This window comes from Protopterus annectens, chromosome 3.part1, assembly GCF_019279795.1.
Source record: "Protopterus annectens isolate FY-2018-M chromosome 3.part1, PAN1.0, whole genome shotgun sequence".
In the NCBI taxonomy this organism is placed as follows: domain Eukaryota; kingdom Metazoa; phylum Chordata; order Ceratodontiformes; family Protopteridae; genus Protopterus; species Protopterus annectens.
Window position 1 is genome coordinate 1,481,004,786 of NC_056732.1, and position 25,016 is coordinate 1,481,029,801.

The 25,016-nt window shown below is 43.5% G+C and overlaps 1 protein-coding gene across 3 annotated transcripts in view; it reads left to right on the forward strand.

Moving 5' to 3' along the window:
- STK31 (serine/threonine kinase 31) overlaps positions 1-25,016 on the forward strand; it is a 5,081,810-nt gene that overhangs the window by 2,917,970 nt on the left and 2,138,824 nt on the right. For all 3 annotated transcript variants that reach the window (XM_044067546.1, XM_044067547.1, XM_044067545.1), the window contains one exon: positions 21,812-21,991. In XM_044067546.1, coding sequence (XP_043923481.1) covers positions 21,812-21,991 — 180 coding nt within the window. The remainder of the gene's footprint in view (positions 1-21,811; positions 21,992-25,016) is intronic.

Here is a 25,016-nt window from a genome sequence, read left to right on the forward strand (position 1 = left end):
TGTGTGCTTCTACGACTATCGTCGTCGATGGTCTCTTTTTTTTCCCTTTTTTCTTTCTATCTTAAAATATAAAAATATAAATAAAAATTATACCTCTTCTGCCCTCGCTTTCCTTTTTTCTTTTGTAGACCGATATTGACTTAGCAGATTTCTCTAACTGCTTTCCCTGCTTGACATGGCTGAGAAGGGTAGAGGCCCCTCTGGCTTCAAAAAATGCCAGAAGTGTGGCCATAAACTTCCCTCATCAGACTTTCATTTATTGTGTGCGTTTTGTCTTGGTCCTCACCATTTACAGGAAGATTGTAGCATTTGTCATGCCTTTCAGATACTGTGCTTTGGTGGAAAAGCAGAATAAGCTTATTTTAAAAGGACTTCTCACTTCAGCCTTTGGTGAAGCCTTATCCACTGGAGATAAATCTAAGACAGGTGTTTCATCTTCTTCCTCATCATCTGTAGACAAATCAAAGAAAGGAAGTCTCAGGTTCTGTCCTCTGTCTTCCCCATTGGTTCTGAAGGCCAAAAAATTGAAGACATCTGTTCTGAAAGTTCCCATGGATCTGAAGGCTTCTGCTGTTGATACTCTGGTACCGACGTGCATTCCGGCACTGATTTGCAATTTCGAGTCCTTCAACGTTGAAGGCTTCTATGCAAAAAATGACTGCTGGTTCACCTGACAAGACCACTTTGCCTAGAACTACCTACTCTCCATTTACTGATCCTTTTGCTGTGGAGTTTCCAGAGGTATTCTTGCAGGTAAGTCCTCTTCCGCTTCGTCCATCCATTCCACCACAAGTCTTTCAGAACTCAGTGTGGAGAGGTTGGTGAATAAAATTTTATGGGCTAGAGGGCTTTCCGTCCCCTCTTCAGTACTGACCCCTTTGGGTATTGGTACCAAAACTTCATTTACACCATTACCTACTACTCCTCTAACCTCCTCGGAGGTCTTAGAGTCTTCTGTTCCTGACCTCCCGGTACCAACTGTATTGGTTCTGGAGTTCACTTCTTTGGAACGTGTAGTTACCCTGAGCTCTTTGGTTGTTTCTGAACCGGAGACCTTCCCAGAGCACTGACTACCCTGCCGGTTCTGGGAGACAGGTCTCGACTCCAGGTTTTTTTGAGCCATCCATGCTCCTCTGAGCTTCTGCTTGAGTTAGTTCAATTCTGGTCTTGGGGGGGCATCCCTTTGGAGTAGGGAGTGACCCCGGTTCCAAGGCAGTTCTTCTCTGTTCTGGGCTCCCTTCCCTCTTCACGAGGGCCAGTCTTCGAGGCTATACAGAGGGCCCTTTCTCTTATAGAGACTCAGTGCCTTCCCTCTCGGAACAGATACCCCCTCTAGTTCTGTTATTCCTTCTGCCTCTCCACTGGGACAGTGGATCCTGAAACCTTAGGTATCAAAGGCATAGGTACTGTCATCTTCTGATTCCTTCCCAGATTATCCCCTGAGGAGGTCCCACAGAAAAAGAAATGCCAAAGGAAGCACTTGGATTCCCCCCAGGAATCAGTCACAGAAGAGATGGCTTTCGTTGAAGGGGGAAGGGACCCCATGCTCCCCCCCAAAGATGTCTCATTTGGAAACATCTTGGAAATTTTAAAACAGCAGAGTGGCTGGAAGTCCCAAAACCCTTTTCCTGAGGAATCGGTTTACCTGCAGGCTATCAGCAGCCGCCCATCTACCTCTTGGGTGACTCCGCCCACTGATGAACTCCTTCATTTGATTTCTCAGTGGACATGGAAGGCTCCAGACACCAGCGGGCCCATCACCAGACAAACAGATAAGATTCTTTCCACTCCAGAAAATAATAGTTTTGGGCTAAGGGGTTGCCCATAGATGCTATGGTCGTAGTGGCAGCCACTAAAAAGGAACTTGCTGAGGAGAGTTCCTCCTTCCATCTGCCTATTAGGGAGTCTCTGGCCATGGACAGCTTTGGAAGCGGGTCTACACTTCATTGACCTTCGCCATAAGATCCTTGAATTTTTTGGCACATTTCACCTGACTCCAATGGGATCTAATTAAAGAGTTGTCAGACACCCTGGCAGGAGCTATAGCTGAGGGAGTCCAAGAGAAAGTGGCTTCCCAGTTAGCCACTTTGGGGTCTGTGTCTAGTTCATCCATGAGGTTGATTGCTCATACAGCTGAAGGGACATCTAGAGCAGCGGGTACAGGCATAGCCATAAGGAGACATGACTGGATGTGCTTTTGTGACTTTGCAGAGTCATTCGAGTCATCTTTTATCAATGCTCCTTTTGAGGGAACATCCTTGTTTGGCCCCTAAGTAAGAGGCTTTATCTAGGTGTGAGGGGGATGGTAAGTAAGACCCTTTCTGCTGTGGGTGTACATTTCTCCACCCCCAAATGTCCTTTTCTAGGAACTAGAGGAGTGTTGGAAAAATGTGGTTAAAGAAATCCCAAGGGCCTTTCCAAGACGCATGTGGAGGGAGTTCCCCCAGGGGCAGAGGGGGGAACCAAAATGGATGATGCCACCCTTGTGGCAGGGATGGTCCACAAAGCTAGGGCTTCAGGGATTCTTTCCCAATCAAGCCCTGTCAGTGTTTTTGAAGGGAAGCCCAATTGTCCTCCTGTGGAGGCAGTTGGGTACACTTATCTTTGCACCTAAACGCCCGGGTAAACTTAAAAGATTCCTGGGTGCAACTTATCATATCCAGAGGGTTATATCATTCCCTTTTCTCAACCCCCCCTCGTTCAAAAGAAAATCCCCGATGTTCCACCCAATCAGAGGGATTCAGCAGTGCAAGAATTCCAGAAACTGCTGGACAAACGAATCATACAACAAATCCTGCCAGACCAAGAAGGTTACAGAACCTACTCAAGGTTCTTTTTAGTGCCAAAAAAGACAGAGACCAGTTTTGGATCTCAGTGTACTAAACAAGTCTGTTTGACAAGCAAAGTTCCAAATGGTCAAGATACAGTCTATTCTCCCCTTTCTGAAGAAGACGAATGGATGTACTCAGTAGACCTTCAGGATGATTATTACCATATAAAAATGGACAAATGCTCCAGAAAGTTCCTCCATTTCCAGCTGGGAGCCATTCATTATTCAGACTATTACCTTTTGGACTCACCACAGGCCCCAGGGTGTTCACAGAATGCATGGTAGTCGTAGCAGTTCACTTGGGACTGCAAGGATTCTAAGTGTTTTCGTACTTGGACGACTGGCTCATAACCTCTTCGACCAAGCATCAGTTAATGCTAGTCAGAGACTGCACCCCTCCACATCTGTGTCCATCTGAGGATTACTGTCAGTCTAGAAGTCACATTTAACCCTGACACAAAATTTAGAATTTGTAGGGGCAGTACTGAATACCCAGACAATGTTAGCATGTCTTCCTCTAGAACAACATTGGAGAATTGTTGTTCAGGTTCGAAAGACAATTCACAGGAAGAAGGTTCCAGCACAATTAGTCTTGCAAGCTGTAGGATCCATGGCAACTTCCATAACTCTAGTCCCATTAGCCAGGTTACATATGAGAATTCTCCAATGGCTACTAGCTTCCCAGGTGTCTATCCTTCACCACCCAATATCAGACCAGATCTTAATCACCAAACGTTGCAAAATGGACCTTCGTTCAGTGGATGCACTCCAAGCAAATTCTTCACTGTTGTCCTTTGAGTGACTACGGACACCTCCCAGATGGGGTGAGTGGGGCATTATCTGGGCAAGAAGGTCCAAGTCACTTGGTCCGCATTAGAGACCAACCTGCACATCAGTGTCCTGGAGATAAAAGCTGTGCTTCTTGCATTGCAGACCTTTCAGACAGCTCTTCCTCATGCGACTATTGCAGTTCAAATGGGCAACAAGTCAGTGGTTTTATATATCAACAAACGGAGGAAGCAAATCTTACCCCATTTGTCAAGAAGCCCTCAGAGTGTGGCAGTGGGCAACATCATCCAACCACTTTCTAATAGCAATGCACATTCTGGGGCATTCCAAAGTGATTGCAGACAAGCTGAGAAGAGATGCGTCCTTCAGCCTCACAATTAGTCTGTCAATGTAGAAGTGGCGAAAATGATATTCCGTCATTGGGGATAAACCTTGCTGTAATCTGTTTGCCTCTCCCCTAAACAAATGCAGCAATTACTTTGCCCTGATTCCTCCTCCGGGAAAGTCACCCAGAGATGCCCTCCTCCACGATTGCCCTCACCCCACTCAACTGTATGCCTTTTCCCCAGTACCTCTAATTTCCAAATTTTTACAGAAAACACTTGGGTTGAAGAGTACAGTATCCTCATTCTGCCCTTTTGGCCTCGACAGATCTGTTTCCGTTTCCTTTGGCCTTACTTGATTCGTCAACCTTGGATTCTGGACCCAGTGCCAGATGATCTATCTCATCCAGACGGCCTTGTTCACCCAAACATTTCCAACCTCAAGCTGACTGCATGGCTCCTCCATTTCCACTAATTGCCAGGCATCCTAATATGTCATCTTCAGTATATCACATCCTTTAATTGGCTCATAAACATTCTACTAGAAAACTATATTTAAGTAAGTGGAATAGAGTTTCAATTGGGGCCCACAAAATGCAAATTGATCCTTTCTGTGCTTCAACTGAGCATGTTTTAGATTTCTTAGCATCTCTGTTCATTGCTGGGCCTTCTCCATCCATCATCAAACTATAATTGGCTGCGATTTCTAATTGTCACAGTGGTTTAGAACATTCTTTAGCCTGTCACAGGCCTTGTAAATTGTTCTTAAGAGGTACATTTTTGTTAAATCCCTAGGGATATAAAGATCTGACTCCTCCTTGGGACCTGAACTTAGTACTACAGGCGGTAATACATTCCCCCTTTGAACCCTCTGTGGAATGTGATCTGAAGTTTTTGTCTTGGAAGATGCTCTTTTTAGTAGCCATTACTTTAGCCAGAAGAATTTCAGAAATCCAGGCCTTATCTGAACCTCCTTATCTAGTTTTCCATAAGGATAGAGGGTATCTTTATGAATGAACCCCTTCTTCCTGCCAACAGTAGTATCTGAGGCTAACATTAATCAGTCTATTAATCTGCCAGTCTTCTTCCCCTAATCATTCTAACAAAGGAGAATATGCTCTACATTTACTAGACATCCATAGACAATTATGTTTCTATCTTCACAGAACAAAAACTATAAGGCAGTCAAGTCAACTGTTGGTTTATTTTTCTACTGCAAAGTTGGGCAAGGCTGTCAGCAAGATTGCCCTCTCTTAGTGGCTGAAAGATTGTATTTCTTTAATTTATGATAAAAAATAAATTAACCTTTCCTAAACCTGTCAAAGCACATTCTATGAGGTCTCTATCCACTTCAGCAGTCTTCCAATCTTGAGCTTCTATGGATGAAATGTGCAACAGCTACATGGGCTTCTCCCCATTCTTTTATTACTCATTGCAAATTGGACTTGGTCTCTAGGGAAGATCATCCTTTGGTTCGATCGTGCTCAGGAGTATCCTTCTGTGAGTCCACCCAGGTTTTTGGGTAGCTGGGGACTCTGTCCCATCTGTCAAGGATAAAATGAAGATTGACAACATCAGATAGACGTTATATACTCAACATAATACTCCATCTGTGTTGTCTGTTTCCATTTATTCTTGACTTCCCCTCCCTCCATTCCCTGTCCTCAAAGATTTTTGGTAGACCACATGCACCTGAACTATTATGCTACTCAAACACAGTGGGTAAGGCTTCCATCCGGCTTACTTTCGGTGTGTGTGCGTGTATTTGTCTATATGTGTATATATATATATATATATATATATATATGTATATATATTTATATATATATATATATATGTGTGTGTGTGTGTTTGTGTGTGTGTGTATATATATATATATATATATATATATATATATATATATATATATATATATATATATTATGGTTACATGTTTTCTGCAAACTGGATCTGAGGTAATTGAGAGAGAGAGAGAGGGATTCTGGGTAGACATGAAGCTTGAGAGTTTTTGGCTGGCACGAGCTGTAATAATGGCCAGGTTGGTTCAGAGATTGGAACCAAGCCCCATCTGTCAAGGATAAATAAAGACAGACAGAGAGATAGAACATTATGGTGCGTACATAACTTATTTTTTTCTGTAATGCCATGCCTGCTGCATGCTCACTTTTGACACGTTAACATAGAAGGTTAAGATTCATGAGCTGTTAATGAGTTGCTTCCTATAGTCAAGGGTGCAGGGTTTGATTACTTCTACCTTACTTTCAACTCGCAAGCAAGTCAACTTACTCAGACAGTGCTCCGTGGCTGCCCCTGAAAAAGGGCAGCTATGTTCTGTGGTCTAACTCTGTTCACAAAATGTATATGGTAGCTATTATCCATAACATACATTATCAAAAGAGAAATGTTTAGTAAGAGGCACCGACTTCCTGCCATGTACCCATGTGCTCATCTGTTTTTGGAGGGATTGAGTTGTATGTTTTGACTGGTTACTGTCTTTTTAGATGAGTCCTTTGCTTTGTTTTGCCATTGTTAAAATACTTCAGTCTTCTGGAGAACTGAAATTAACATTTGAAGAGAACATGTACTGCTGTGCATTCAGGCTAGTCCGCTAAGAGCTTGTTCTCCTTACAAGTTTTCTTTAAAAAGTGGCATTAGTTCTAAATTGTAGTACCTGCTGCAAAAAAAAAAAAAAAAAACTGATTACTTGAAATAAAGTATGATGGAGAATAGCTTGTTGGACCAGCGTCCATTTCTTTCATATTGCTAACTTAGTTTGGATGCTCAAAGGGCATTTCTTATGAAGAGTGGGGAATTATTTATTTATTTATTTATTTACATTTGTTGACCGGGAGATGTCCGACTGGACGTAGGTCCATTTTCAGCGGAGGCCCGGGGAGAAAAGCTCCACAGTTAAAATAAATAGACAGTAGTTACATTGGATTACATAGCGATTAACAATATAACATAGCAATTACTTACAACATATTTACAGATGAAGAACATAGTACATAAGTAGACAAATAGAATCTTTATCTGTGAAGTACATAACAGACATTAACAAATGTTACGATAAGAAGTTCCTGCTGTATAATAAGTACTAGGCTTATGAGCACCTGAGCTTGCTATAATCAAGGTAGTTAGTGGAGTGGAAAGAAAGGTAGTGGTTGGATGGGGTGGGTGATTTTAGAGTGGGAGTTGCAAGGGCATAGCCAGCATGTTTTTAGCTGCGCTTTTAGTAAAATTTTGAAGTGGGTGCATGATGGTGCGGAGGTAATTGTGGGTGGGGGGGGAGTTCCATAATTTGGCTATGGTGCAAGAGAATAGTGCTTCACCAGCAGAGTTATTGGCTTTAGTGATCTGCAAGTGATTTTTGTTGCTGGATCTTAGTGGTCTGGTGGTGTGATAGGGTTGGAGTAGATTCTGGAGGGATGTGATATTTAGTGGATGGTTTACTAGTTTGTGGGCGAGTGAGAGTTGATACCATTGAAGGAGGTGAGGAAGTTCAAGCCAGCCCAGTTCAGCAAGTGAAAGACAGTGGTGACTATGGTAGGATGCCCCTGTGGCGAATTTGGCGATTTTGTTGTAGCAGGTCTCTAGCTTGTTTAGATCGCATTGCCTTAGGTTGGTATATATTGGAGAGGCATAAAGTAAGGTGGAGATAAGGTGGGAATTTGCTATTGAAATCTTTACTGCTTTGGTGAGAAGTTGCTTATTTCTGTATAACTCTCCTAGTTTTTTTTGTGGACTTTTTTTATGGTCATGGATATGTGAATGTCAAATTTTAGTTTATTGTCCATTTCCACTCCTAGCAATTTGGTATGTTCAGTTGGGTATATAGTGGTGTTGTCTTTTGCTGTGATGTTAAAGTGAGAGTTGATTTGAGTATGTTTGGTGGGTTGGAAGATGTTTAGTTTTGTTTGGGTTGAGTATTAATTGGGCATCGGATAACCAAGTTTCAACAGAGGAAAAGGCTTACTGTGTGACTTTTTGCAGTTTGGGTAGGGACTGGGCTGAACAGATGATGGTTGAGTCATCTGCGTATTGTATGAGTGTGCCATATTTGGTGGCAGAGGCCAGATTATTGGTGAAAACAGAGAAGAGTAGGGGTCCAAGGATGGATCCTTGGGGAACCCCTGTGGAGACAGGTAGTTGAGGAGATATGTCATTCTGCCATACAACAGATTATTGGTGGTCAGACAGGTAACTCTGAAACCAGTTGGTGACTGACTGAGAGAAGGATAGGTTATTGAGGACAGAGATAAGTTGTTTGTGTGGGACCATGTCAAATGCTTTAGATAGGTCTAGGAAAGTAGCAGAGGAGAGATAGCCATTGTTTTTATGCTGAAGGATAGTGTTAGTATAGGAGAGTAAGGCAGTGGTGGTGCTATGGTGTAGTCGGAAACCATGCTGAGTATTGGAAAGGAGGTTGTTAGTAAGGAGGTAGTCTGAGACCTGAGAGTATATGCATCTGTCTAGTATTTTGGAGAGTGGAGAGAGAATAGCTGTGAGGCGGTAATTGGTTAGTTCTGTGGAGGGTCCGCCTTTGTGGAGGGGAATTATTTGTGATACTTTTCACAGTGTGGGAATGTAACTTTCTGACAGAGATCGGTTAAGATGGATACTGGGTAGGCCAGAGCATCAGCTGCGATTTGTAGGTATTCACGTGGGAGGTTGTCTGCTGCTAATTTGGTGGGCTTGAGTTTAGTTAAGAGTTTTTTTATGTTGGAGGTAGGTACAGGAGAAAAAGAGAAGGCAGTGGGGAGATTACTAGTTGAAGGTGTGGGTTGGAGGGGAGGGGGGTTGTGTTGTTTAGCTAGTGATAGTATGGTTTGTGTGAAGTGTGTGTTGAATGAGGTAGCAATATTTTCTGAGGAGTGAGGGATGTTAGGAGGAGGGGTACTGACTTTACCTGGGTGGAGGATGGAGTTTATGGAGGACCAGAATTGTTTGGGGTTGTGTTGGGAAGAGTCTAGGGTAGACTGGTAGTATTGGAATTTGTCCTGTTTTATTAGCTTTTTGACTCAGTTGCGTAGTTCTAGCAATTTCTGTCTAGTTGAGGGGGTTTTGGTTTTGCACCAGTGCTCCCAGGCTTTATCCCTGTTTTTCATTTCTGACTTAGTGGTTTTCTGTAGCCATGGGGAGGGTTGTGCTTTGGTTCTGGAAAGTCTTATGGGGGCATAGTAATTAAGGATGCTCAGGAAGGTAGTATTAAAAAATTCAACTGCGTCATCAAGACTGAGGTACTTTAGAGGATGCCAGTTACATTCTTTGAGGGATGAGATGAATGTGAGTGGGTTAAAGTTTATTTTTTTTAAGTATTTGACGGTAGATGACAGGTTTAGCTTGGTATAGGTATTTTTTTGAGTAGGAATGTTGGGGAGTGATCACTGAGGCTATCTGATAAGCAGCCTGTTATATATGGCTGGGGGCTCTTACTGACTAGTATCCAATCCAGGGTAGTGTGCTTGCTGGAGTTTTTATTTATCCTGGTTGGCGACTGGACTAGTTGGGTGAAGTCATGAAGGTTTACATGATGGGTTGGATGGTTGCCAGAACAGGATTGCCAGTCAATATTGAAATCACCTAAAATGATAGTTTCTTGGGGGAGATGGTGGGTAGACCAGCTGAGGAGGTTTTCTAGTGGAGGGATGTTTTGGCCAGGTGGGAAGTAGCATCCAGTTATATTGATGGTTTTGTTTTGGCTTATTTTGAGGTTGGTATACATTATTTCTTCACTGCCTATTTGTGGAGCTGATGATTTTAAGATCTGGATGTTTAGATGCTGTTTAAATATTATAGCTACACCGCCTCCTTTCTTGTTTAGCCAGTCTACTCTTAGTATGCCATAACCTGTAGGGAGTATTTGCTCACTGGTAATGTGAGGTTTTAGCCAGGTTTCTGTCAGGATGACTATATCTGGGGAGTACAAGTCTATGGTGGCATGGAGTTCATGGACTTTGTTGGATATACTTCTAATATTTAGGCTTAGTAGAAGGAAGTCACTTGGCTTTCTATTGGCTGTAGTATGGGAGAAGTTGTGGATGTTCATCGTGTTACCCTGCTGCAGTCATCACACTTGGGTTATCTTGTCAGACAGTCCCGCAGTCGGCCTGAATTCCAAAGTCTTGGTCCGGCGTCGGTTGCTGTCGCTTCTTCCCTGACGTCAGTGCACCAGGGGTATTTATGATGCATCAGATGCCATTTTCTTCAGTCTTTCTTGCTGTGCGGTGCCCGAAGCAGAAACAGTTCGCAAGTGCTGGTCGGCCGACTCCTGAGATTTTTTAAGTTGAATTTCAGATCCGAAGTCTTCAATAAAGCTAAGTACCCCATTGGGGAAACTTTTCTTGCCTCAGACCGATGTCAGAAAAAGTTAACAATTGTATTTCTTGTGGGAAGCAAATACCTCATAAGGATTTTCATTCTTATTGTATACCTTGCCTAGGCCCAGACCACAACGTCACTGGTTGTCGCTTTTGTGCTAGGTTCAATAAGCGTACTATAAAAAGATGCTTTGATTTCGCACAGCACTACTTCGGTAGAAAATGTAACTACACAATGCCGTCGGAGCAACTGATTACCGGCGTGCACAAAAAATGCAAGGATAAGGACAGGCAGCCTAGACCCAAGCCAGACTCCGAGGCCTCGGCTGGGCTGGTCTCCGGTTCACCGGTTTTCAGGCTCCTACGCAGCCCCGGACTACCGCAGATTTGGAACCCGAGACCGCTTCGGAGCCTTTGGTGGAGAGTGCTAGGCCGGCGCAGCCATTTTCTTTAGCCCCTACCGATGACATTGCAGAAAGAGATGTCGGTGCTGCAGAAACACCTTCGGCTTCTGAAGGTGTCTTCAGACCGACGACGCTCACTATAAAAGCGTATCCTAAGCTTAAGACTCCTATTAAACCAAAAAAGACTGCACTTCGGTCTCCAGTGCAAGGCCCCATGCCTAAGAAACAGATGCTTAAAATGGCTGAAGATTTGATCTCTTTAATCAGAGGTTCCCAACCCCCCCCCGACAAAAGGCCTAGACAAGAGGAAGATTATGCATCCTCTGATCGTGTCTATTTCCTCAGGCGCCTCTGAGGACCAAGATTACTCCTTTCCCCCTTATGAAGATTCTGATGCTGAGGATTCCATTCCCTCAACTTCTCCCCCTGAAGACTACTCCTTTAGGGAAACTTTACACACTGTGAAGGAACATTTTCACTGGGAAGGTCAGGACTACTCTGACTCAAAGAAAAGGCTCAGAGTGTTTCTTTTACTCCCCCAGCACAGACCTCTTGCTATCCCCCCAATTTTAGACATTGTGGATGATGTTTACTTAGAATCTAGTTTAAATCCAGATTCTCTGCCTCCTGCTCCAGCCAAACCAGGCAGATATTATAGAGTGCCTGACTCCCACAAATTCCTTTATAAAAGCCCTGTTGCTGATCCAGAGACCATCTCCCAGGGCCCCAAAGGGGCTAAGGCTTTTATGGCGAAAAATCCTATACCCTCTGAAAGGGACTCCAGAGCACTAGACAGGTGGGGTTAAAAGGTTTACACCTCAGCCACTCTAGCTATGAGAGCACTAAATTGTCAATTTCACATGCTAAAATACCAGCAATTTCTAATGTCTCAAATAAGACAAAAAAATGAGCACACTCCCTCAGCAGTCTGAATTGAAAGAAATGCAGGATCTGTTGCATGCAGCTGAACAGGTGGACAAACATACTTTACAATGTGGATTTGATTCTTTGGAGGCTTCCTGTAGAGCAGCTGTTACTGGGTCTGTTATACGTAGGCATGCTTGGTTAAAGGAACAAACTCTGCCTGATCATGTTAAAGCAAAGCTTCTAGATGCTCCCTTACAGCAGGATGTCCTATTTGGAGTTAAAGCAGAAGAAGTATTAAAGAAAATGGAGAATAAGGCAAAATCTATGCAGACGGTCAAAGATTTTCTACAGGTTCAGCCCCCTCGCTTCAGCAGAAATTGGCCAGCAAAAAATTGGTCCTTTCCAGCTACTGACAGACCACAGAGGGGTAAATACAGACGCCCAAGAGGCAGAGGACAACCACAAACCCACTACAGACCTCGACAATGGGGCACTGCAACACAGAAGGGAGGAGAAGACAGGCCCTAAACTACTAGAAGGCAAACTCAATGACTTAAACCTCACATGGCCAAGCAAGACTCTCTTGGCAGCTCCCTTGGGAGGAAAATTAGCACTTTTTTCAGACAACTGGCACATCGTCACAAAGGACAAATGGGTCCTAGACATAATTTCACAAGGATACAGATTCCATTTCCACACCTTGCCAACGAAAAGAGGAATGCCAAACCTGCCACAAAATCAATGGGCAGAGGCACAAAAACAAATTACAGCTCTCATGGACATGATAGCCATTCAACTGGTACCTACACGGGAGCAAGGCCAAGGATTTTACTTAAGACTCTTTCTAGTCCCCAGAAAGGACAATGCCTGGAGACCAATTCTGAACCTTTCAATTCTAAACACCTTCTTACAAGTACCCAAATTCAAGATGCTAACACTACAGCAGCTTCTTCCCATGTTGGGCAAGAAAGCATGGCTAGTAACGTTGGACCTCAAGGAGGCATACCTGCATGTCCCTATCAGACAAAATTGCAGAAGATACCTCCGTTTCATTGCAGGTTCAACCCATTACCAATTCTCTGCACTGCCCTTTGGCTTATCCACTGCGCCCAGGGTTTTCACAAAATGCCTGGCACCAGTAATTGCATACTGCAGACAGAGGAATTCAAATATACCCATACCTGGACGACTGCCTCATCCAAGCAGAAAGCAAGGACATCCTCTTACAACATCTGGCTTTTGTAAAACATCTTGTAAGTTGCCTAGGGTACACAGTAAATGAAAAGAAATCAAAACTAGTACCCTCACAAAATATGACATTCCTGGGTGCCAGCTTGAATACAACGGCCCAGAAGGCTTATCTGACGCCAGACAAACAACTACAACTGACTCAATATTTCAAAACAATGGCAACAAAGACTCACCTCCCTGCAAGAAAAATTCTGCAGGCCTTGGGCTTCATGGCATCTTGCATACTACTAATACCATTTGCAAAGCTGCATATGAGGGAAATTACAGTGGTACCTAAAAAGTGTATGGTCTCAACACAGCCACAGCTTGGACACAGTGATATCTCTCATTCCCTGCCTTCAACAAGAGTTTCTATGGTGGTTACAGGCATGTCACTTCAACAAGGGTCAGCCTTTCACCTTGTCCCCAGCCAGGCAAACTATGACAACAGATGCATCGGACTACGCCTGGGGGGCACACATGGCAGGACAAGTGCGTTCAAGGCATATGGACTGCAGATCAAAGGAATCTGCACATCAATCAAAAAGAGATGCTAGCTGTACAGAATGCTGTGACAGCCTTCAAGAACCTCTTACATCCAGGGCAGCTTACAATAAGGACGGACAACACCACAGTAATGTGGTACATAAACAAACAAGGGGGTACTCACTCCTACCCTCTATGCAGGCAAGCAATGACCTTGTGGAACACAGCACTGGCTTACCAAGTTCAGCTACAAGCTCAGTTCCTGCCAGGAAAAAAGAACACATTGGCATACGACCTCAGCAGAAACCTCATGGATCCCCACGAGTGGAAACCTGATCCACAAGTATTTGCAATGATAACTCAAAAATGGGGCCACCCAGACATAGACCTGTTTGCCAGCCCCCAAAACTATCAGCTAACAAAATTTTGTACAAGGACACTTCATCAAGCTTGGAAAGTGGACGCACTCTCATTCAGTTGGAAAAACCTGACCGTATATGCCTTCCCTCCATTGCCCCTTCTCTCAAAGGTGCTTCTAAAAGTCAGAAAGGAGAGACCACGAATGATACTCATAGCCCCAGACTGGCCACGCCAGCACTGGTACCCACTATTAAGAACTATGGCCCAGGGCCCACCTTGGATTTTACCACAAATTGCCCATTTGCTCACACAGCAAGACAATCAGATTCTACACAGCCAGCTCAAAACCTTAAATTTGGCTGCATGGCAAATCACCTAAGCATCCAGCCAGCTCCTCTTCCTGAAGCAGTTATGGATGTCATTCTGGAAGCTAGGAGGCCCAGCACCAGGAAGGCCTACTCAGACAAATGGAAAAGGTTTTGCGCATAGAACCAAGCTAAAGGCCAAAATACCCTTCAGCCTCACATGCCTCAGATTCTTCAGTATTTAACTGAGATGTTGCACAAAGGACTTTCTTTTTCATCTATTAAAATCCACGCCTCAGCTATTTCAGCCCACTACAACACGGATCCACCCTTATTTTCACATCCGCTTCTAAGGCAGTTCTTCAGAGGGGCAAAAAACATTAGGCCCACCAGGAGAGCACCTACACCAACCTGGGACCTCAACTTTGTTCTGGAAAAACTTACGCTACCTCCCTTTGAACCAGCTTTCTCTGCTGATCTAAAGTTTATATCATGGAAGACTGCCCTGCTGCTAGCAATAACTTTAGCCAGAAGAGTCTCAGAGCTTCAGGAACTAATGGCAGTGGAACCTTTCCTCATTTTCCATCAAGACAGAGTTTCTCTACAAACTAATCCTTCCTTCATGCCTAAGGTGGTATCCAGTGTGGCTTTAAATCAAACCATCCACTTACCCACCTTCTTTCCAAATCCACAGAACAAAGGAGAAAGACTCCTGCATTCCTTTGACATTCAAAGGCAACTTCGTTACTACTTGGATAAAACTAAGGTTTTCAGAAAATCTGACCAGCTCTTTGTATCCTATGCTGCAGCTTCACAAGGGAAGGCTATATCAAAACAGACCATTTCCAAATGGATAGGACATTGCAATAGTTTTGGTATACCCATCATGGAAAACCAGTTCTTGCTACCATAAGGCCCCGCTCTACCAGGGCAGCAGCTACATCTACAGCCTTCCTCAGGGGGGTGCCAACCAAGGATATTTTGGAAGCTGCAACTTGGAGTTCAGTACACACCTTCACCAAACACTACCACTTACCACTTTACTCTAAGACTAGAGCTGGCTTCGCCACTGTAGTTCTGCAGGGCCTTCTAGGCTCCTCTAACCCTCTTTGACTCCTCCTCCCATCCTTAGCTTTGGGATTCTACCCAAGTGTGATGACTGTAGCAGGGTAAACACGATGAACATAGTACAGTTTTGTACCTACCATAAATGTAGACGTTCGAGTGTACACCCTGCTGCAGTCCAGGTTACCCTCCCTCCATCCCCTCTAACTAAATCTTTACAATACCTTTCTGATGTATTTGCTTATAGCTGGAGGGATATGTTTGTGCTAAATTTCTTAGATTGGTACTAATTACTGACCACCTTTTTGGGGGCACCTGACATCTGGGGCAAGAAAAACTGAAGAAAATGGCGTCTGATGCATCATATATACCCCTGGCGCACTGACGTCAGGGAAGAAGTGACAGCAACCGACCCCGGACCAAGACTTTGGAATTCAGGCTGACTGCGGGACCGCCTGACGACAAGATAACCCAAGTGTGATGACGGCAGCAGGGTGCACACTCGAACATCTACATTTATGGTAGGTACAAAACTGTACTTTTCTAGTCTGATTGAGGATTGGGGTTGGAGATGGTAGGGCCAGGGTTGGGGTGGATGTCTCCACTTAGGGCTAGTTTTGATATGCATGAGGTTATTAGTTTTCTCAGTTTTTGAATGTGTTTGTTTATAAGGGAAACATTATGATTGTGCTCTGTGGGAATAGGTATGGTGGGAAGGTTACTATGTTAAGTTGTAGGGATGCTTTATGTTTGAGTAATATAGTTGGTAGAATATGTGGGGGGTACATAGGGATGGTTCTTGAGTTGCTGGGAGGGGAGCTGAGTGAGGGTGAGACATGAGTGGTGGTGTGAGTAGTAGTACAGTGGTAGTGGTTGAGTGGGGTAATGACTGAGCTTTGGTAGGATGTAAGATATGCAAGGAGAGTGCATGCAGTGAGCATAGGTAAGGTATGCTTGTACATGTTAGTTGAGGAGATGTGATAGTAGTGGGAAGATGGAGGAGGTAGTGTTGGGTTAGCACTGTGGTTGGCTATTGGAAAGATGGGAGGGGTTTGTGAGTGTAATAAAGGTGGGACCACTGGGGGCGGGAGGGAATAGGGGGCAGGGTGAGGAGCGAAGCGGGTAGAGACCCTGTTAGTTGCTCTTATGAGGGGGGCTGGAAACAATCCGGTAACATAGTTAACTGATAAATGAGCATATGATAGTGACAAGGGTAGTTGTAAAAATGGTGCCTGCCACAGGTAATATTTAATAATTAAGCTGCTTTTACTTAGATTATGCAACATATGAGCTGGGTAGGGGGAATGGGCAGTCTGGACTTGTTAAACAGCTCCTTATCTCCTTTAAAACTATTCATGTTTATGATTAGTATTCCTGGTTGCTTTGTTTTTGTTAGGTATTTTAAGAACCATGACGCAAAGTTTGCTGCAGTAAAAATGGTCTAGGAATTGCATTGTGGCCTTTTGGAATTCTGTTAAGATGTATCTGTTTATCTCTTCTGAGGTGTGTGTGAGACTGCAAATGTTTTATAATCATGCAACTATTTTGCAGCATATCTTGAGAACATAGCATTGTTTTTGAAGGTACTTGCCAAGGTACTAAGTAACTTTTGATATCTTTAGAATGATTGTGGCAACATTTATCCTGCTTTAACTCCTTGAGGGAGTGCAGGTTTTAGTTACCATACTGCACATTTATTTTTTTATTTTTCAAGTGTGCTGAGGCAAGAGCTAATCATTTTCATACATGACTGGACATAGCCAGATGGTCGTTATTAAGTCAGAAACAACAGGGGAAAGTTACTCAGGGTAACTATTAACTCTGGATTGCAACTCAACATTCATAGGAAAAAGATACAACTTTCTTGAGTAAACATAATTGGAAAATGCAAGTTAAGATACTGAGAAGTCATTGGCAGTAATGCTTTGGGAGGCTGCTTTGCATTACAGAGGAGTAAAATGACATATGTCAAATTGTTAATTACAAACAGCTAGTCCTCAGCATTGTAGTAATGCTTTGAGCTCCACAAAAGCCTTACTTCAATTTTTTGAGTATGGAATACCAGTGTTCATATGTAGGTGCTGCTATTGAGAGTAACCTACTTTACCCAGGTTAGTGTAGGGCTGGCATTGCCTGTTTCAGAAGTCTGTTGTGGAACATTTCGTGATGGAACAAATACATTTTGCATGCATGACAAAACCATGTCCTTAGAAGTCTTATACTCACTTTATTGCCAAGATAAAAAAAGTTGTCTGTTATTTTGCAATATTACTACTTTTTTTGCAATATTTAGAAGAAAGTTAAACTCTCTTTTGGTAAAATATCAGGATATTGACTCTTGTTTTTCACAAGATGCCTCTATTAACACTACCATTCAGCTCTTCAAATAAATGGATTAAACCATGTCACCTTAGCTTCCTGATCCAGTTTCAGTTGAGAATGTCTCTAATAAAGTAAATTATGTTAGCAGTCTGTACATGAAAATAACATCTTAATTTTTTTTGTAGTTGTAGCAGACTATCCTCCCTTTTGAAAGATGGCAGTGATGTTCAGTAAGAAGCTCAAAGGGTGAACATGTAAACTATTAAAGCTGGATTTCAGTTATTTCAAGTTTGTTTATTTTTTTAACATATTCATCCTTTGTTGACCAGGTTAGTTCCACTAGGCCAGTTGTCTCTCTTCAGGGGAAGCCTGAGGTTGTTTTTATACTATATTATGGGAAGTTAGGCCATGGCATCAGGGAACTTCCCATATTCTCTTTGATAGGTACTATGGGATGTTTTCCATTCACTGAGTTACTACCAGTTCAAGCAGATGGGACCTCAGTTTAATGTTCATCCGAAGGGCAATGCACTCAGATGTGCAGCACACCCCTTATGCTGCACTGCAGTGTCAATAATCCATCTACCTTATGTGATAATATAACCTACAGCTTTCTACACCAAAGCTGTGTGTGTGCGCTACCAGTTTCACTACCAACAGTGTCAAAGTTTTTAGTGATCAGAGCAGAGTATAGTGGCAGAAGGCCTCTTTAGCTTAGCAATGGACTTGTACTGTTTCAGAAGGCAGCTGTATAACTGAAACTGTTTTGCCAGTAGATCTGGAGTGTTGAAAATGGAGCTTTGAGTCAAACCAGCAGTGGTATATCATCTTCCATACTGCACCCCCCCCCCTCAAAAAAAAAAAAAACTACAGCCAATACATATTTCTGCATAGTATGCATTTTTATTACTAAATCAATGGCAGACTACCCCCCCCCAAAAAAAAGCTAGCCATGCATTTGTAAATCTCTTTAAATTCTGTATCTCACTGTAAACAGTTATTTTAAAGAAGTTTGCACCATACATGATGTATACCTGGCTACACCCATGCAGAGCAGGCCTTCAGACTTAATGAGATAATTGCTCATTATCCACATCTGCATTATCTCCCTTTACATATCCCCAGGTGACAACATCACTACCCTCGAAAATATTCTTTACTGGGCCTCAACAGAAATCGAATTTGAAACCTACATTCTAGGCGACGTTAACATTGATTGGAATAAAATCAACTCTCCTTCCCCCTCCCAATTCATTAACCTCTACAACTTCACCCAAGTAGTCCACTCAACCACCCGGCCTAACAAAAACAATCCCCCAGGATCCATCATTGACTGGATCCTAGTCTCTCATCCAAACAAAATAATTCTTTCTGGCACTATCCCAGACACCTTCAGTGACCATCTCCCCACTTTCATACACCGCTCAGCTAACTCCACCCAATATCTACACCATTACATCCGCACTCGCAATCTCAGCAACTTCAACCCCACAATCTTCTCAAACATTTTTAAATATACTAACTGGCAGATCCTAAATACTCTTCCCCTAGACAAAGCTGTAGAACAATTTAACTCTATCTTCCTAAATACTCTTAACTCTCTAGCCCCACCAAGAAACAAACGAGTCAAAGCTAATTCTGACCCTTGGCTATCCAAAGAAACAAAACAAATCATGCATCAAAGGGACAAATCCTGGAAGCTATACCAGCAAAATAAAATGCCTTCATCCCTGCTCCAATACACCCAACTCCGCAACCAAGCAAAAAAACTAATCATCCTGGACAAAAAAAACTACTACAATAAACTTCAGTCCAACCATAATAAGAACCCAAAACAGTTCTGGAAATCAGTTAATTCCCTTCTCCATCCAGGATCCAGGAATAACCCCTGCCCAGACCCTAGTATAACTGACACAGATCTAAGCTCTCTCTCCAACAAATTCTTTACTGAATCTATAGCTAATCTAACTAAATCCTTCCCTAACAGTAATACATCCAACTCTCTTTCCTTTACACCTAACAACCCCTTTAACTGTCCTCTCAATTTCCAGCTGAAACCTGTTTCAACCACATTTATAAAAAGGCTCTTATCCAAACTAAAGCCATGCTCTAATGCCCCTGACAACATCCCCTCCTCCTTCCTTAAATGTGCTGCTGAAGGTATTGCTCTCCCTATCAGCATCTTAATTAACAGATCTTTAAAAGAGTCATACATTCCTATTCTTTGGCGATCAGCCTACATTCTACCACTTCATATAGGAGGCAAAAATACTAATATCTCCAACTTCCACCCAATTGCCCTACTTTCACCTTTATCAAAAGTCCTAGAAAAATGTGTCCACCACCAACTCATGCCTTTCTTAACCCAGAACCACCTCCTAACACCCACCCAACACGGCTTCCGCCCTGGACACAGCACCATTACTGCCTTATTATCCTTCTTAGAAACAGTCAATCAAGCCAGGGATTCTGGATTACTAGTTTCCACTGTACTGCTAGATCTTTCTAAAGCCTTTGACACCATCTCTCATAAATACCTTCTCTTTCATCTATCAAACCTTCATCTCTCCCCTGATACTCTATCATGGTTCTGCAGCTACTTATCAGACAGATCTCAAGTTGTCAGATTGAAAAACTCTACCTCCTCCTTACCTACACCCACTGGCGTTCCCCAGGGGTCCATCCTTGGACCCATGCTTTTCAACATCTTCATAAATAACCTACACTCTGCCATCCCAGACACAACAGTTATCCAATACGCTGATGACTCTACCTTAGTCTGTGCCGCCTCTAACCTTCCTGAACTACTGACAAAAACCCAAATAGCTTTTTCCACTACTGAGAACTGGATGCACCAAAATCATCTCTCTCTCAACTCTAATAAATCTAAAATTTTTCTTTTCCCTCCCTCCAGGGCTTTCGCTTTCGACAAAAATGCTTTCAAAATCATAAGCCAAACCAACTCTACCATAGAGGTGGTCCCATCTGCAAAACTCCTTGGCATCACCATAGACGAGCACCTTAAATTTGATAACCACATACAACAAAACATAAAGAAAACCCACCAAAAGCTAGGTATGCTCTATAGGAACAACTGCTTTATCTCCAACTCCTCTAGGCATACCTTAGCAATTACCTATCTTCTACCATCTCTACTATATGGAGCCCCACTCCTTACTAACCTGTCTTCTTCCATCTCCTCTAAACTCGAAATCTGCTATAATAAAATCTCTAAATTTGCATCCAAATCTAAAACCTCTACTCACCATTGCCTTTCCCTACAAACTCTGAACTGGCTAGAACTCCCTACCTAGACTATCTCCAACTAACCACTGCTCACAAATTAATATTCTACCCTGATAAATGCCCAGCCCTAACAAACATCCTTCCTCCGTACATCCCAAACAGATCTCTAAGATCTGAGCACCAAAATTTAATCGCCATCCACAAACCCAATCGCCCTGTTGGCCAACTCCTTCTCTCCTACTCTCTTGGCAGGAAATGGAACTCTCTCCCTCCTTCACTTAGAACAACATCTAACTTTGAATCCTTGTCCTCTAAACATAAGTGTTCCTGCTTTCATCCCACTTAAATTTAACTAGCTACCCTTATGAACCCTCTATATCCTTTCACTTCACACTACCCTAAAACTATTATTTTTCCATTGCTACTAAATCAAACTTAAGCTACTTCTCAGTTTAAGTAATTCTCTCTCTCTACTCCTTGTATGTAAATATTGTAAATATCATGTAACCTCAGATCTCTGCATTACAGATAGTTGAAACTTGCTGCTCTGAAGGGAAACTACTGAAAATCTATTTTATCTACTTCCTTAATGATGTTTTTGAGGTATACTGGGTGCATTTGCTTTTTACTAACTGTATGAATGTAAGTACACTTGTATTTTTTTACCTTCAACACTATGTAACTTAGATTGTATTCGCATTGCTTTTGGAGCTTTTCTCCCTGGGCCTCCACTGAAAATGGGCACGTTCTGGCCCAGTGGACTTCCCCGGTAATCAAACTGGAAATAAATAAAAATAAAATAAATAAATTAAGGCGATTTCTTAGGAGAGGCAGATCAAAACTACCAAACCAAAGTCTGTAATTGTACTGTCAGCATCATCTTGCCAAGAAACTCCTGCTGCAATCATTTGAGCCCACTGTTCTCATTTGAACATGTTTTGGTGCAGGGAAACATCTTTGGATGCTGCAAAATGTGAAATCATAAAAGTCACAATGTTAGAGCTTCTTTCTCAGTAAGAAAGAAACATCTACAAGAGAGTAGAATGTACAATTGGGATTGTTAATGCAATTGACTAGAGTGCTTCCATTCATGAGTCTCAAGTATTTTGGAGATTACCCAATTTGAGATTGATTTTGATTTTTTTAAAGTTTACCATCAAGCTACATTTATTCATGTTTTACAGTTTTTTTTCTCATTTGTGATTTAACCATTTTTCTAATTTTTTGTGTTGGATGAAAATAATTTCATGCTCTCTCATCCAAGGAGTTGTGCAGTACACTTGAGTCTACATATGGCCCCACCACTGAAGAAGACGACTTGGAAAACATTTTTGACCAGTTTTCAGAATGGAAGAATGAAAAATTGGAGGAATACTCCAATATCAGATGCGAAACAGACAGTTCATTACACATGCTCTGCTCTTGGCTAAATAACTTTCGAGAGGTAATTATTTGCTGTATGGTTTGCTCATCATTTTGGCTGTATGCAAATTAAATGCAGCAAGATTTAGAGGCAAAGTTGACACATACAGTAACTACAAAATACAAAACTGAGAATACCAAGTAGTACAAATATTCACTGACCTTATTTAGAGAAACTGCTGAGTTTAATGCTGGCATAGGAAAAGCTGAGATGTCAAATGTCTGTAACAGAGGTTGTTTGGAAACATTTTTAACACTGCAGTAGATAAGATGAAATAATGACCTTTTTGTTGAATGATTTTTGGACAAGGATTTATATGTTTTATTTTCTGTCTGTGATATTGTGTACATTGTAATGTGATTGGTTTTGTGTGCTTTTGTAGTGTTCACATAATCTTCAAAGTCTTGAGCTAAATTTTAAAGCATGACTTCCGTTAACCCAGCTGGTACTATAAATAAGCTATATACATGAGATAAAGCAAAAGTAATTATTTTTGTCACAAGTTCAGTTCATCATAAAGTTACAGTGCTGCAAAGCAGTTGCTATGTGATGAACAGATGTATAATCCTAACAGTACTGCCAAATTATATGTGATGGACAGGGCTGATCTGATGCTATCCGTGTCATTATTGATCACGGATGGGTCATAGATCCGACCTTGGATCCGAGCCTCCAGATTGAGTGGCAGCTCCTGAGCTCAAGCTTTTCCCTTCTCCTCACTTCCTACTACCCATGATCCTCAGATCTCATTTGCTGCGGTTGTGGAAGGTTGATTCCTGAGCTCGGGCAAGCATTGTGTTAAGCATTTACCTTTTTTAAAGGGTTTTCTTCTCTTTTTTTCTCTCTCTACCCTTTTTAGGGTTTGTAGTACTCCTTGTGGGATTTTGTTAGTGTAGTTTAGAGTTGGGCTTGCCTCCTTTCGCTGTAGTTGTCACTGGCATTAGGTCCCTTAACACCATTTTTCCCCTCTCTCTCCTCCTTGTTCTTTCCCTTGTGGAGTTTGTGTGTGGTGTGTTTGGAGTGTGCAGGTATGACTTTGAAGTATATGGACTTCAACCGCTGCTCCTTATGTGGTTGCAAGCTGGCCCCCCGCAGACACACATGAGGAGTGCATCTACTGTCTAGGAGAGTCCCATTTAGAGGTTGAATGCGACATCTGTGCCTGATTCAATCCTCAGGCTCTCCTAGACTGTAGGAACAAGCTGCTTCTGAAGGGCTTAGCCTCATGGGGTCCCTTGGTCTCGGGATCTTCCTCAAACGCTCCCTCGGATCCCAAGAAGAAGCACTCTTCCTCTCGGGACCACTCTACTAAACAGCCCAGGCTCTCGGATCCAAGTACCTCAGATCCGAGTTCAGCCTCGGGGGCTTCAGCTCTGGGTGCTTCAGCTCCAAGAGCCTCTGTCTCTATGGCTGGCTCTGAACCCTCGAAGACTGTCAGCTCCGACAACTTTGTTGGATCCGGCGGTTCAGCAACAGGCCGGCTTGGATCTGTTGGCTTTGTCCTTTGCCCAGGCCCCTTCGGCTGTTTCGGTTCCGATGGAGGCCGTAATCATTGTCGATTCCCCAGTCCGATCCCGGTCCTCTGATCCAAAGAGGCCCAGCATTTTCTCTTCTAGGGACTGTGGGCTGTCCGCCCACTTAGGTCACTCTTCTGTTTCCTCTAGGTCCACCAGGAGTTTCCTCCCCTCAGATATGGACCAAATGATGAGCTTCCTCAAAGCCCAAATGGAACTGGGTTTACTCCCTTCCCCTAGCCATGCACTAAGGAGTCCCTCTCCCACCACCATGCTTCTCTCTCCCGACCAGCTCCTGAGAGCTTGGTGCCCCAGGTTCAGGTTCTCATCAAAGGAGCATCAGTTGGCTTCAGGAAGTTCTACTCCCACACCACCTGGGTCTCTGGTGGGGTTGGCCTTACCTCATTCCCCAGATGTCCACCCTGGCTACGGGGGTTGGATTTGGGTCCAGAGTTATCAGATCGTTCTCTTCCCTTGGGGGCTTCAGCCTTGAACAGCTCAGGACCAGTATCATCCAGGGGTGTAGGCACTGGGCCAGGGTCCCGCCTCCCCCCATGCGGCCTCGTCTGGTGGGGAAAGGGAGGAGGGGGCTTTGTTTAGTCACTCGGGCGATAGAGAGGACCGTGTCTGGTTGGTCGGCTTCCTCCCCCACAGCTCTGAACCCTATATTACCTGGTTCCGTTTTGGGTGGCGAGTCCTCGTCTGTGACCCAGAGTCAGCTACCCCAAGATTACCTTCAGAAGGGAGTAACCCCCTTTGGGGTCCCCTCCTCCACCAAGTCCTCCCCTGAGCTGCCGGCAGAATCTCCTTGGAAGAGGTTGTGCAAGAGGAGGCACCCTGACTCCCCACAGGAGTCTCTGACATATGACATGATCTTCGATGAAGGTGACGGGTCCCCCAGTCTTCCGCCCGAGGAGATGTCCTTCGGTGACATTCTGGAAATCCTTACAGGGCAGGCCAGTTGGTCTCCCCCAACCCTGTCGTCCAAGGAATCCATGTTCTTAAAGACGTTGGAGGTGGGCCCATCTATCTCCTGGGTGTCCCCCCCCCCCCCCACTGACAAGTTGATCCAGCTCGTGGCTGCTGGCTTCAAAACAGATGGACAAAGTAGAACCAGTGGACAAAAGAGCAGATAAGTTCTTTAGCCCCCCCCTAAAGAGATGCCCTTCTGGAGCAAAGGTGTACCATTGGGTGCTATTGTGGTTGCCGAGGCCACCAAGAAGGAGGTCGCGGAACAGAGCTCCTTGGTCCATTCCCCTAACAGGGGAGTCTAGGGCGATAGACCAATTCAAGAAGCGGGTTTATGCCTCAGCCACGTTTGGACTGAGGACAGCTAACTACATGGCACATTTCACCCGGCTGCAAAGGGATTTGGTGTCAGAGCTCTCCATTTCCCTTTCAGAGTTATTGCCTCCGGAGAGCTTGAAGATGGTTTCTCTGAAGCTCACTACTCTCCCTTCACTAGCCAGTGTTTCAATGAGGTTGATCTTGAACTCTGTCAAGGCCACCTCTCGAGCGGTGAGTACAGGCAT